This window comes from Scyliorhinus torazame, chromosome 8, assembly GCF_047496885.1.
Source record: "Scyliorhinus torazame isolate Kashiwa2021f chromosome 8, sScyTor2.1, whole genome shotgun sequence".
NCBI lineage: Eukaryota > Metazoa > Chordata > Chondrichthyes > Carcharhiniformes > Scyliorhinidae > Scyliorhinus > Scyliorhinus torazame.
The window spans coordinates 114583265-114597633 of NC_092714.1; the positions used below are offsets into that span (position 1 = coordinate 114583265).

The window sequence follows — 14369 nt, forward strand, 5'->3', positions numbered from 1 at the left end:
CTACAGCAGATATATGTATACACCCTAACCCAGGCTTTTAAAACCCCTGCACCAGATACATATAATACAATATATATACTAATTTCTTACATTCATCACAACATGAAAAGCCTCCTTTCAAACCCCAAATCTTGCTTGGTGCCTAATTCTTCTTCTGAAACTCTCACCCCCGCAGAGTGTTTCACCATGTTAAAATGTACTATACACATGGACTTTTTTATATTAATGACCACTGACTTGATTTTTGTATTGCAACCATTTTAACAGCTGCTCACTGTAATTACTGCACAATAATTGATTCCAGCCATAATTCTGTGAAAACCTTTTTAAGGAAGATCTTGAACTATCTGCACAGGCAGTCACTTTCCACTCACCAGTCCATTAAGTCCTCAGCTGTCACAAAATTAACTAGATATTTAGATTTACCAATCTCTTATTAACCTAACTGCTGTTTTGGACTATTAGGGACAATCAATTATTTGAAAAACAACCCTCTTTAGTTAACTTCAGTCCTCCAATTCTGGCCTCTTGTGCATTCCCAATTATAACTGATCCACCATTGGTTCAGTTGCCTCGCCTCTAAACTCTGGAATTCCCTCCGAACACCTCCCTGCCTCTTTACCTCACTTTACTCCTCTTTAGGACACTTCTAATACATGGCTCTTTCATCAAACTTTTTGTCATCTCACCCAATATCTCCTCATTTCTGGTTCATTGTCATACTTTATTTTTTAATGCTCCTGTGGAGTGCCTTGTGGTTTTTCATTATGCTGAAAGTGTTATATAAATATAAGTTGTTGTTGCCCAAGCAACTGTTAGCTTATTTATGATTTATAATTATCTCTGGAGAAAAGTGACACCAACCTCTGGTTGAGCTGTTGCTGGTGCGTGATCAATCCTGACAGCAGAGGTGAAATAATCTATGCGGTGTTTATTTGAAGGTGTGAAGAATTGTTCTGCATTTCCAATATCCTCAAAGCTTGGAGCAAACATTTGAAAGTTCATTTCATTCACATTTTTCACCAAATATCTTTCCAAGTCTTTGAATGGAAAAATAATACTGTTTTGCTTCTTCTCGCTAAATTTGGACATAGCCTGGATAGAAGCTAATTTGTGACTGTTTCCACACACCAAACAGATTGAAATGGCTCTCTCTTGCACCATGTTTGCTTTTAATGCTCGTGAGAAGCACGGTAAACTTGCTCGGATTGTGAACATCCTTCCAATCTCTTGCTCTATTTATCTGCAAAATAAACCTAAAATTAAAGGGACAATAAAAAGAGGCAACATTAAACATTTTATGGCAAGATTCACAATCTGTTTTGTTACCTCAACCTCAGTACTCACCAGAAGCAGATTCTGGAAACATTCAATTTTCTTTAAGATATATTTCTCATCACTTAGAATGATAGATTCATGAAAACGTTACTGCCAGATAAAGTAAACTTGTGTACATGATGTGTGTATGAGTGTACATCCATGCATTTCCTTCCTCCCTTTTTCTCTTAATATATGATTAAATGCTTTTAACCTGTTGTCTTTCCTGATAGGGACCGTTAAGGTTTAAGAAATCTAAACGCCCAACAATTCTCCAGCAGATTTTACGTTTTTAAACATAATCAAACTTTATAATCATTGTCACAAGTAGGCTTACATTAACATTGCAATGAAGTTACTGTGAAAAGCCCCTAGTCGCCACATTCCGGCGCCTGTTCATGTACACTGAGGGAGAATTCAGACTGTCCAATTCACCTAATAAGCACGTCTTTTGGGACTTGTGGGAGGAAACTGGACCACCCAGAGGAAATCCACGCAGACATGGAGAGAACGTGCAGACTCCATCCAGACAGTGACCCAAGCCGGGAATCGAACCCGGGTCCCTGGTATGCTGTGAGGCAGCAGTGCTAACCACTGTGCCGCCCATTATTGTAAATAAAGCAAAATTAAACAATGCAAGCACTACTAACTTAACATTATTGTTCATAAGACTTATGCTATAGACATATGTTATCAACTCAGTTTTACTTTTTACTTCCCAAGGGTTTCTTTATCATATGAAATTTTGAAGGTTCATTCATGTTTTCTGGGACCAACTCAAAAAAGGTACATCACAGTCCTTTGGAATTCACAATGATTTCCATTACCTTTTGGCTAAGTGACCCTTCAGCTTTCCTTTCAAACTTTGGATTCCACAACTCAAGCATAGATCTCCCTGCAACTCTAGCACAGTGGCTTAAAACATCAGGAAACACCCTTGGTTTCCAATATTCCACTGCTATGCTTTCAAACTGTAGCCAAGCCGATTGCTTCAAGACCTCCTCCAACCACACAGCAACAACCAGGTCAACTGCCTTTCACTAAGGAGATTTCTGTAGATTTCTCTACAGTAATTGAGATTTGCTTAGAAGGCAAGACAGCAAAGACTGCATCTGAGCTTGCTATGCAGCAATTTGCTCCACTTGTTTCCCCAGCATGATGTTCACCATCAGTGCCGACAAGCATCTCTCTGATGGCACATCCCTCCTGGTCTTAGAAATCTTGTCTTTAAGCATGATCTTGATAGCTTAGTCACATGCTGGGACTTGTCACCGATAAATCCCCTCGACATCATCTGGACATTTTCACCCCTGACTTTCAGCTTAGCGATTTTTCAACTGAGGTTCCCTTGTTAGTTTAAAGGAAAGATCCAGGAGGATGATTCAGTCAAACAGGTTTACAAGCTCCAGAGTTATGGCCCGAATTTTTACCATGTCAGGTTGACTTGGCAGCCTGTTAAAAATGGTGGACGGGTCCAGATTCTGGGATTCCCAGCTGCACAATTTCCAAGAGTGCCTTTAAAGGCTGCTTCCTGTCAGAAGCCTGAATCCAGCACTCCAGGCCTGGCTGGCTCCATTACGAAGACGGATATCTCCTTCTTCTCTGCAATTTTCATGGAGTTTTGGAAAACTTCTGGTTCGTGGCCCCTTACTTATGAAATCTAGTGAGGGGTCCTTTAAAAAAGTACGTTTTTAAAGGGGACAAAGTAGGTGGTGGAAGGGCAGAGCCTGGCACAAGGGGCATGAGAGTGAGGTCTGGAGAGTCTGTGTGTTATTTTTTTCCCACTAGTACAAAGTTTTGCAGCATTGTTATTGGCCTTTTAAATAGCCCACCTGGGCACACATCCTCCCAGGTCAGATGGCCTGACTGCAGCTCACACCCGGTCCCGGCAATGAAGATCTCGCCTTGGCAGGCGCACCCACCACCCACCGTGGGCAGGCCGAGCTGATCCCCCCCCTACCCAGCTCGAGGTTGGAAATTCAGGCCTGTGTCCTTGCCTTTAGACTGCTTATATCGGTAATCTTGTTTTGCAGGCTATTGCTATCACCAAATATCAGTTGTGGCCTCTTTTTGGTATTAATAACTCTTCCTGGTATTTCTCTACAGGCTTTTCCTAACAGATGCGCTGTCAAGAAAACCACCTGCTCACTCTCATGAGGCAGCTAATTGCCACAGCCATCTGCACATCCTTGATCCAGTTTTCTACTGAAGGATCACTTGACTTTTCCAGTCTCCCTCCCAATGCTTGCTTCCGGTTGGTAGTTAGAAAACAAGTTAAACGGGGACTTCTGGTGATGGGGATGTGCTGAGCGGACGCAGGAAAGATGGTTCTTCTCTGGGAACTCAGAAAATCAGCACTTTTAGCACGTTAATAAGCCACTAAAACTGTTGAAATCCCTCCCCCATCCTCGTCCAAGACCACCACAACTACCAAGAAATGCCCAGGAATAACTCTAGGACCCGAAAGGATGGTAGAACCAGTAAAAGCCGAGAGAGCAGGAACGGGACGTGGACGAGCACATGGGACGAGTCGGACACCCGAGCAGGCTGGGTCGTCGGGGCTCCTGATTCAGGAGCTGCTAAAACATAGGAATGCCATCAAACTCGAAATGATGCCAACAGTGAAGGTGGTGGTCGCCAACGCCCTGGCCCCCCTTCAAGGTGATGCTGGAAAAGGCAGATCAATGGTTGGAGGCACAAGATGCGACAATCAGAGACCTGGAGACAGTGGCGACCAACCAGAGTGATCGGATCACCTCCTTGGAGACAGAAATAGCAAGGTTGGTGGTGATTCAAGGGACATTAAAGGGGAAGGTCAAGGACCAGGAGAACCTGTCACGCCGCCAAACCTCCACTTCGTAGGTCAGCCGGAGGGTATCGAGGGCAGGAACCTCAAGGAATATGTGGCCCAGATGCTGGGTAAACTGGTCGGGAGGGAGAACTGTCCCAAACCCCCGGAGATAGACAGAGCCCACTGGTCACTCAGGCCAAAGCTTAAAGCGGGAGAACAACCAAGGACCATCATAGCGAAATGTCATCGGTATCAGAATCGGGAGAGGATTCTAAACTGGGGAAAACACACACTGTCCTGCCAGCGAGAAGGCCACTCGATCAGAGTGTATCTGGGCATAGAAGCACCGCGCTGAATTTAATGCAGCCAAGGTGGCCCTTTACAAGAGAGGGGTACGGTTTGGAATGCTGTGGGTAACCTCCCAGGGGAAGGCATACTATTTCACCTCACCAGCCAAGGCTGGCGGGTTTGTGCACAGATCTGCCTCTTTTTCAATCTAACTTTGAGTCCCAGGAAGGGTAAGGTGCAGAGATAGGTTTGGTGGGGGGGAGGGAGGTGTGTGGAGAGAGAGAGGATGAGGATTGCTCCTGGGGTGGGCACCGCACTAGTGGGCAAGCCAACACAGGGAAGTACAGGCGAGGGCGGTGCTATGGCACAGCTCCCGATAGGGAGGGAATGCCTGGCTGAAGGAGGGGTTGGGGGGGGGGGAAGCTAGACATTTTGGGGGAAGAGAGCCGGGGACAAAAGAGGTAGAAAAACCCAAGAGGGACAAATCTGGGGGGGGTAGGAGGAGGGAGGGAAGAAGGGGATGTGGGTAGAATGCTGGCTACAACAGGTCGCACATGGCGGCAGCTAAAACGCAGGGAACAACCATCTTGACGGACCCCCAAACACATGGAAGCCCTGGAATGGGGGGGATGCATCCACATGAAGTAAATGGCACGGACGGCCATCATGGATACCCCTTGGACAAAAGGAAGCCCCACAGTGCAGGGGCGCATCGACAAGGTAAGCATAGTTGACCCAGCAGGAGTGGGGCGGGATAGACAGAACCCCCCCCCATCAGGATATTCACCTGGAACATCAGGGGTTTGAACAGTCCAGTGAAAAGATCCATAGCCTTCGCCCATCTGAAAGGTCTGAGGGCTGATGTCATCTTCATCCAGGAGACACACCTGAGGGAGAAGGACCGACTTCGGGGCAGATCAAGCTGGGTGGGTCAGACATGCCAATTGTGTTACGGTACGAGGGTGATTGCCATATTGCTAAACAAGAGGACAACCTTCACGGCAACAAAGATGGTTACGAACCCAGTGGGACAGTATGTCATGGTTAGTGGTGTCCTGGAAGGGGCACCAGTGATCCTTGTAAACGTGTTCGCTCCCAACACAGAATTCATGAAGAAAATCATGGCAGAAATCCCCAACATAGACACAGACTGACTCATCACGAGGCGGGGGTGGACTTTAACGGTGTACAGGACCCATGGACAAGCCAGATCCTGTCCCAAATTTGGGAAATTAACAAAAATGACAAGAGAGCTGAACGCCTTCATGGAGCAGACTACACGTTTTGGGAGGCGCTGAAAGCGGCGATCAGGGGCAAGTATTGCATTCAAGGCATGCAGAGACAGGAAGGAAAGGGCGGCCAGGCAACAACTGGTTGACTCCACACTGGAGATGGACCGCCGTGGAACGAGTGTTTTGAGGAAAAATATAACAAATGGAGTTTGATATGTTCTCCACCAAGAAAGCAGTGCACCAGCTCCGCCAGAAACAGGGGCCCATTTACGAGAATGGAGATAAAGCCAGCCGCCAGCTGTCTCTCCAGCTGAGGAAGCAGGCAACCACGAAGGAAATAGCTCAGGTCAAAGACATGTGTGGCAAGCTAGTCGCATCACCTGAAGAAATCAACGAGGCCTTTGCTGTACACCTGAGCCCCTGGAGGGGGACTCAAAGATGAAGCAGTTCCTCAATGGGCTGGACATGCTGGTCATAGTGGAAGATAGGAGACCGAGCCTGGAAGCCCCATCAGAACTGAGGGAAGTATCAGGCGGCACGGTGGCGCAGTGATTAGCACTGCCACCACACGCCACTAAGAACCCGGGTTTGATCCCAGATCATTGTCCGTGTCTGCATGGGTCTCCCGCCCACAACCCAAAAATGTGCAGAGTAGTTGAATTAGCCACACTAAATTGCCCCTTAAAAATACAAAAAGAACTGAGGGAAGTCATGGAGAGTATCAACTCCATGCAGGAGGGGAAGGCGCTGGGGCCAGATTGATTCCCAGCGGACTTCTACAAAACAACTTGCGTCAACACTGGCCCCGCACTTGCAGATGTTCGCAGACTCACTAGTAAGGGGCAACTGCCACCAACGCTGGCCCAAGCCTCAATATCGCGGATACAGAAAAAAGACAAAGATCCGACAGAACGCAGACCCATCTCACTCCTAAACATTAAAACAAAGATCCTGGCAAAGGCCGTGGCGAGGAGCTGGAGAGCTCCAGAAGTAGTTGCAGACAGACTTTGTCAAGTGTAGGCAGCTAACAGCGAACAGCAGGTGCTAGCTGCATGTAATAGTGACCTCATCTGGGGAGAGAACATCAGAAGTGATCATCTCCCTAGACACTGAAAAGGTTTTCAACAGAGCCGAATGGAAGTATCTCCTAGAAGTACTCGAACAGTTTGGGTTCGGGCCAGGGTTCACCTCCTGGGTGAAACTACTATACAGCGCTCCCATGGCAAGCGTACGGACAAACATCACCAGCTCTAGATACTTCTGACTGCACAGAGGAACGAGGCAGGGAAGCCCTCTGTCCCCACTGTTTGCCCTGGCATTCGAGCCGCTGGTGATCGTCTTCAGAATGGCTAAGGTGTGGAGAGGTATCCAAAGGGGAGACTAGAGTCTCACTTTATGTGGATGACCTGCTCCTCTACGCCTCAAACCCCCGGGCCAGCATGGAAAGAATAATGAAACTCCTAAAGTAGTTCAGAGCCTACTCAGGTTGCAAGCTTAACCTGAAGAAAGCGAGATCTTCCCTGTGAACCCACAGCGGGCAGGGCAGAGGGGGGGTGGGGGGATGCTGTTAAAACGGGTCCAAACTAAATTCCACTACCTGGGGATCCAAACAGCCCACAAATGGACACAAAATCATAATGCAACCTGACGAGTCTGGTGGAGGAAGTCAAAAAGGATCTGCAGAGGTGGGGTGCACTCCCACTCTCACAGACGATCAAAATGAACATGCTGTCCAGGTTCCACTTCACGTTCAGATCCATCCAAATCTACATCCAAGACTTTTTTCAATGCAGTTGAGTTTAATCATGGCGTTTGTGTGTGTGTGGGGGCGGGGGGGGGAGAATCCCAGGATCCAAAAAAAGGTCTTACAAAGAAATGTTTGAAGCCTGGCCCTCCTGAAACAACAGTTCTACCACTGGGTGGCTTCAGCAGTAAGAGCACGGGGATTGGTTAAGGAGCCAGGAGCGAAATGGGTGAGGATGGACGATAATTCTTGCATAGGGATTTTGCCACAGGCACTCTCCCATTTCCCCACCCCCCACCGGCCAAATACTCAAGGAGCCCAGGGGTAGAACTGCTCCGGACGTGGTATAAATTGAGGCAACATTTCGGCCTAACCAAAGTGTCAACCAGGGCCCCCATCTGCAACAACCACACGTTCACTCCTGCATTAGTGACCGCCTCCTTCAAAAGGTGGAGACAGGACAAAGGGAATTTGACAGTTAGGACATGTACACGGATGGTAGAGTAGCATCCCTGGGGGAACACATGGAAACGTTCCAGCTCCCGAAAGGAAACAACCCGAGGTATATTCAGGTCAAAAACTTCCTCCACAAAGGAACAACGACGTACCCTCAGATACCAGGACACTCACTGGTATAACGACTGCTGGATGCAGGCGACCTGAGGGGGGTGGTGAAGAACTGTTCAGACATGCATCAGAGACTTTTGGAAGAGGTACGCTCACCCCTGGACAAGACAAGGACAAAATGGGAGGAGAAACTAGACATGGAGATAGGGGGAGGATTCTGGATCGAAGCGCTGAACAGGGCAAATTTCACCTCCACATGCGCAGGGCGCACAGAACCCGAATAAGCAGGTTGTCTCCAGAGGTGGAGGACATATGCGAACGACGCCAGGGAGGGCCAGCCAACCACACCCACATGTTCTGGTCCTGCTAGGTAGTGGACGTCCTTCTTTGAGGCCATGTCCAGGATTGTAGTGCGAGGGGGGAGCCCAAAGGTGGCAGCCATCAGGGTAATCAGATCAGCCAGAACTCCTCATAGGGTGGAGGCTGACATCCTAACCTTTGCCTCCCTGATCGCCCACCAGGAAATCCTGCTCGGCTGGCAATCGGCAGCACCACCCAATGCTGCAGACAGCCTGTTTGACCTGGTGGAATTTCTCAGGTAAAATTCACCATCCCTGGATCGGAAGGATTCCACAGGATATGGGAGCCGTTCACCGTTCCAAGACCGGTTCTTAGCCAGCAACCAATAAAGTAGGTGCGGGGGGAAAGATAGAGACATAGGACTAGCCATGGAACAGAGAGGAGAAAGGGGGGGGAGGTGAAGACACAAGTGGAATGCGAGAGTTCTCGTGGGCAAGCTAAAGCCCGAACTAAACTGTACATATAAGTGTCTGTAAATACATGTTTTGACCATGTTGAAGAATATCAAATATATAAGAAAAGTACACCCGTCAAAGGGGGGGTCACGGCCACAGTTGTTATTGGGATGATCCTCTGTTGTGAATATATGTGTTGGTTTAGAGTTGTTTTATAAATTGTCGGATGCAAAATATGAAAATTCAATGAAAAATATTTTCATAAAATAAGAAAATAAGTTTAACGAGGAGACCTCAGATACTCAATTTCGTCCCTTGAAGTCTGTGCCTTCACCAGAACCGGAGCTGCTTCGGAGCTGTGGGCAGAGAGGAGTAGAGCATTCGTCATTGGGGACTCCATAGTTAGGGGGACAGATAGGAGATTCTGTGGTAACGAGAGAGACTCGCGGTTGGTGTGTTGCCTCCCAGGTGCCAGGGTCCGTGACGTCTCGGATCGTGTTTTCGGAATCCTTGAGGGGGAGGGGGAGCAGCCCCAAGTCATGGTCCACATAGGCACCAACGATATAGGTAGGAAAAGGGATGAGGATGTAAGGCAGGTATTCAGGGAGCTAGGGTGGAATCTTAGAGCTAGAACAAACAGTTATTATCTCTGTGTTGTTACCCGTGCCACGTGCTAGCAAGACGAGGAATAGGGAGAGAGAGAGAGCAGTTGAACACGTGGCTACAGGGATGGTGCAGGAGGGAGGGATTCAGATACCTGGATAATTGGGGCTCATTCTGGGGCAGGTGGGACCTCTACAAACGGGATGATCTACACCTGAACCAGGGGGGGAAATTTGCTAATGCTCTTCGGGAGGGTTTAAACTAATTCAGCAGGGGGATGGGATCCTGAATTGTAGCTCCAGTGTACAGGAGGTTGATAGTGAGGTCATGAGTAAGGTTTCAAGGTCGCAGGAGTGTACCGGTACTGAGTAAAATAAGGGCCCATGGTATTCGAGGCAAGGTACTAACATGGATTGATGATTGGCTGTCAGGCAGAAAGTTGGGATAAAAGGTTCTTTTTCGGAATGGCAACCGGTGACGAGTGGTGTCCCGCAGGGTTCAGTGTTGGGGCCACAGCTGTTCTCTTTATATATTAACGATCTAGATGACGGGACTGGGGGCATTCTGGCTAGGTTTGCCGATGATACAAAGATAGGTGGAGGGGCAGGTAGTATGGAGGAGGTGGGGAGGCTGCAGAAAGATTTAGACAGTTTAGGAGAGTGGTCCAAGAAATGGCTGATGAAATTCAACGTGGGCAAGTGCGAGGTCTTGCACTTTGGAAAAAAGAATAGAGGCATGGACTATTTTCTAAACGGTGACAAAATTCATAATGCTGAAGTGCAAAGGGACTTGGGAGTCCTAGTCCAGGATTCTCTAAAGGTAAACTTGCAGATTGAGTCCATAATTAAGAAAGCAAATGCAATGTTGTCATTCATCTCAAGAGGCTTGGAATATAAAAGCAGGGATGTACTTCTGAAGCTTTATAAAGCATTAGTTAGGCCCCATTTAGAATACTGTGAGCAATTTTGGGCCCCACACCTCAGGAAGGACATACTGGCACTGGAGCGGGTCCAGCGGAGATTCACACGGATGATCCCAGGAATGGTAGGCCTAACATACGATGAACGTTTGAGGACCCTGGGATTATATTCATTGGAGTTTAGGAGGTTGAGGGGAGATCTAATAGAAACTTACAAGATAATGAATGGCTTAGATAGGGTGGATGTAGGGAAGTTGTTTCCATTAGCAGGGGAGACTAGGACCCGGGGGCACAGCCTTAGAATAAAAGGGAGTCACTTTAGAACAGGGATAAGGAGAAATTTCTTCAGCCACAGTGGTGGGTCTGTGGAATTCATTGCCACAGAGGGCGGTGGAGGCCGGGACGTTGAGTGTCTTTTAAGACAGAAGTTGATAAATTCTTGATTTCTCGAGGAATTAAGGGCTATGGAGAGAGAGCGGGTAAATGGAGTTGAAATCAGCCATGATTGAATGGTGGAGTGGACTCGATGGGCCGAATGGCCTTACTTCCGCTCCTATGTCTTATGGTCTTATGGTAGGCAGGAAGGTGGTTTGAAGTGTGTCTACTTCAACACCAGGAGCATCCGGAATAAGGTGGGTGAACTTGCAGCATGGGTTGGTACCTGGGACTTCGATGTTGTGGCCATTTCGGAGACATGGATAGAGCAGGGATAGGTATGGTTGTTTCAGGTTCCGGGGTTTAGATGTTTCAGTAAGCTCAGGGAAGGTGGTAAAAGAGGGGGAGGTGTGGCATTGGTAGTCAAGGACAGTATTATGGTGGCAGAAAGGACGTTTGATGAGGACTCGTCTACTGAGGTAGTATGGGCTGAGGTTAGAAACAGAAAAGGAGGTCACCCTGTTGGGAGTTTTCTATAGGCCTCCGAAAAGTTCCAGAGATGGAGAGGAAAGGATTGCAAAGATGATTCTGGATAGGAGCGAAGGTAAGAGGGTAGTTGTTATGGGGGACTTTAACTTTCCAAATATTGACTGGAAACGCTATAGTTTGAGTTTCTGTCCAATGTATGCAGGAGGGTAATGAACCAGGCCAGGTGTTAGATTTGGAGGTAGGTGAGCACTTTGGTGATAGTGACCACAATTCGGTTACGTTTACTTTAGCGATGGAAAGGGATAGGTATATACCGCAGGGCAAGAGTTATAGCTGGGGGATAGGCAATTATGATGCGATTAGGCAAGACTTAGGATACATAGGATGGGGAAGGAAACTGCAGGGAATGGGCACAATTGAAATGTGGAGCTTGCTCAAGGAACAGCTACTGCGTGTCCTTGATAAGTATGTACCTGTCAGGCAGGGAGGAAGTGGTTGAGCGAGGGAACCGTGGTTTACTAAAGTAGTTGAATCACTTGTCAAGACGAAGGAGGCTTATGTAAAGATGAGACGTGAAGGTTCAGTTAGGGCACTTGAGAGTCACAAGTTAGCCAGGAAGGACCTAGAGAGCTAAGAAGAGCCAGGAGGGGACATGAGATGTCTTTGGCAGGTATGATCAAGGAAAACCCTAAAGCTTTCTATAGGTATATCAGGAATAAAAGAATGACTAGGGCAAGAGTAGGGCCAGTCAAGGACATTAGTGGGAAGTTGTGCGTGGAGTCAGAGGAGATAGGAGAGGCGCTAAATGAATATTTTTCGTCAGTATTCACACAGGAAAAAGACAATGTTGTCGAGGAGAATACTGAGATACAGGCTACTAGACTAGACGGGATTGAGGTTCATAAGGAGGAGGTGTTAGCAATTCTGGAAAGTGTGAAAATAGATAAGTCCCCTGGGCCGGATGGGATTTATCCTAGGATTCTCTGGGAAGCTAGGGAGGAGATTGCAGAGCCTTTGGCTTTGATCTTTATGTCGTCATTGTTACAGGAATAGTGCCAGAAGACTGGAGGATAGCAAATGTTGTCCCCTTGTTCAAGAAAGGGAGTAGAGACAACCCCGGTAACTATAGACCAGTGAGCCTTACTTTTGTCATGGGCAAAGTCTTGGAAAGGATTATAAGAGATAGGATTTATAATCATCTAGAAAGGAATAATTTGATTATGGATAGTCAACGTGGTTTTGTGAAGGGTAGGTCACGCCTCACAAACCTTATTGAGTTCTTTGAGAAGGTGACCAAACAGGTGGACGAGGGTAAAGCAGTTGATGTGGTGTATATGGATTTCAGTAAAGCGTTTGATAAGGTTCCTCACGGTAGCCGATTACAGAAAATACAGAGGCATGGGATTGAGGGTGATTTAGTGGTTTGGATCAGAAATTGGCTAGCTGTAAGAAGACAGAGGGTGGTGGTTGATGGGAAATGTTCAGCCTGGAGTTCAGTTACTAGTGGTGTACCACAAGGATCTGTTTTGGGACCACTGCTGTTTGTCATTTTTATAAATGACCTGGAGGAGGGCGTAGAAGGATGGGTGAGTAAATTTGTGGATGACACTGAAGTCGGTGGAGTTGTGGACAGTGCGGAAGGATGTTGCAGGTTACAGAGGGACATAGATAAGCTGCAGAGCTGGGCTGAGAAGTGGCAAATGGAGTTTAATGCAGAAAAGTGTGAGGTGCTTCATTTTGGAAGGAATAACAGGAATACAGAGTACTGGGCTAATGGTAAGATTCTTGGTAGTGTGGATGAGCAGAGAGATCTCGGTGTCCATGTACATGGATCCCTGAAAGTTGCCACCCAGGTTGATAGGGTTATTAAGAAGGCTTACGGTGTGTTAGCTTTTATTGGTAGAGGGATTGAGTTTCGGAGCCATGAGGTCATGTTGCAGCCGTACAAAACTCTGGTGCGGCCGCATTTGGAGCATTGCGTGCCATTCCGGTCGCCGCATTATAGGAAGGATGTGGAAGCATTGGAAAGGGTGCAGAGGAGATTTACCAGGATGTTGCCTGGTATGGAGGGAAGATCTTCTGAGGAAAGGCTGAGGGATTTGAGGCTGTTTTCGTTGGAGAGAAGAAGGTTAAGAGGTGACTTGATAGAGGCATACAAGATGATCAGAGGATTAGATAGGGTGGACAGTGAGAGCCTTTTTCCTCGGATAGTGATGGCTAGCACGAGGTGACATAGCTTTAAATTGAGGGGAGATAGATATAGGACAGATGTCAGAGGTACGTTCTTTACTCAGAGAGTAGTAAGGGCATGGAATGCCCTGCCTGCAACAGTAGTGGACTCACCAACATTAAGGGCATTTAAATGGTCATTGGATAAACATATGGATGATAATAGAATAGTGTAGATGGGCTTTAGATTGGTTTCACAGGTCAGCGCAACATCGAGGGCCGAAGGGCCTGTACTGCGCTGTAATGGTCCCCAACTGTAATGCAGGAAATAGCAAACTGATGTACAACAACATACCCACGTTAAACAATGTCCCACATAAGAGGGCAGCACAGTGGCGAGCACTGCTGCTTTGCTGCACCAAGGACCAGGGTTCGATCCCAGCCTCGGGTCACTGTCCCTGTGGAGCTTGCACATTCTCGCCTTGTCTGTGTGGGTTTCACCCCCACTACCCAAAGATGTGCCGGGTAGGTGTGGATTGGCCACACAAAACTGTCCCTTGATTGTAAAATTTTTGAAATAAATGTCGCACACCAGAAGTTTGCCGAGAGGAAAGCAGTCCAACTGTGATTAAAATAATTCCTGGAGATTTCGTCAAATGACTCCCCCTCATTATTTGGCCAACACACCGCCTTCCAGTGCAAATTGGAAAGCAAATAGATCCATTACCTAACTGGATGCTGATTGATTATCAACCAAATAGCCACCCCCCATTTTTAGTGTGTTTCTATCTGGTAAAGAGAAATAGCCAATCTATTGCATATATATTTCTCCAGGAAACTGATCTTCAATTCCTGGAGACTCCAGGCCCACCCTGGAGAGTTGGCAACCCAGTTTCAACGACCGCCACCTACCGGCGGGGTTGCAATAGATCTACCGCCCGGGTTCCCGCCTCATTACCAAATTTCAACCCACTTGCCCCGATCCGGCTTACCCTTCTGCCTCGCCCCCTGCCGCCTGAATGAGAAGTAGGCGGTGTCGCGCTGCCGGAAACTGCCCGGCCCGGCCGGTTGCCCCGAGTAACCGCGCCTCTAGCTCCCATCTCTGACTGTCCTCCCCCAG

At 47.6% G+C, this 14369-nt stretch overlaps 1 protein-coding gene across 5 annotated transcripts in view; it reads right to left on the reverse strand.

Annotated features, from left to right (window-relative positions):
* gtpbp8 (GTP binding protein 8) overlaps nt 1–14369 on the reverse strand; it is a 72259-nt gene that overhangs the window by 23724 nt on the left and 34166 nt on the right. For 3 of the 5 annotated variants that reach the window (XM_072514061.1, XM_072514065.1, XM_072514064.1), the window contains exons 1-2: nt 14242–14354; nt 865–1256 (exon numbers count right to left, since the gene is read on the reverse strand). In XM_072514061.1, the coding sequence (XP_072370162.1) occupies nt 865–1218 (354 nt within the window). In that variant the 5' untranslated portion in view covers nt 1219–1256; nt 14242–14354. Of the gene's footprint in view, nt 1–864; nt 1257–14241; nt 14355–14369 lie in introns of those variants that run through there. The other 2 variants (XM_072514062.1, XM_072514063.1) reach the window with 2 other exon arrangements.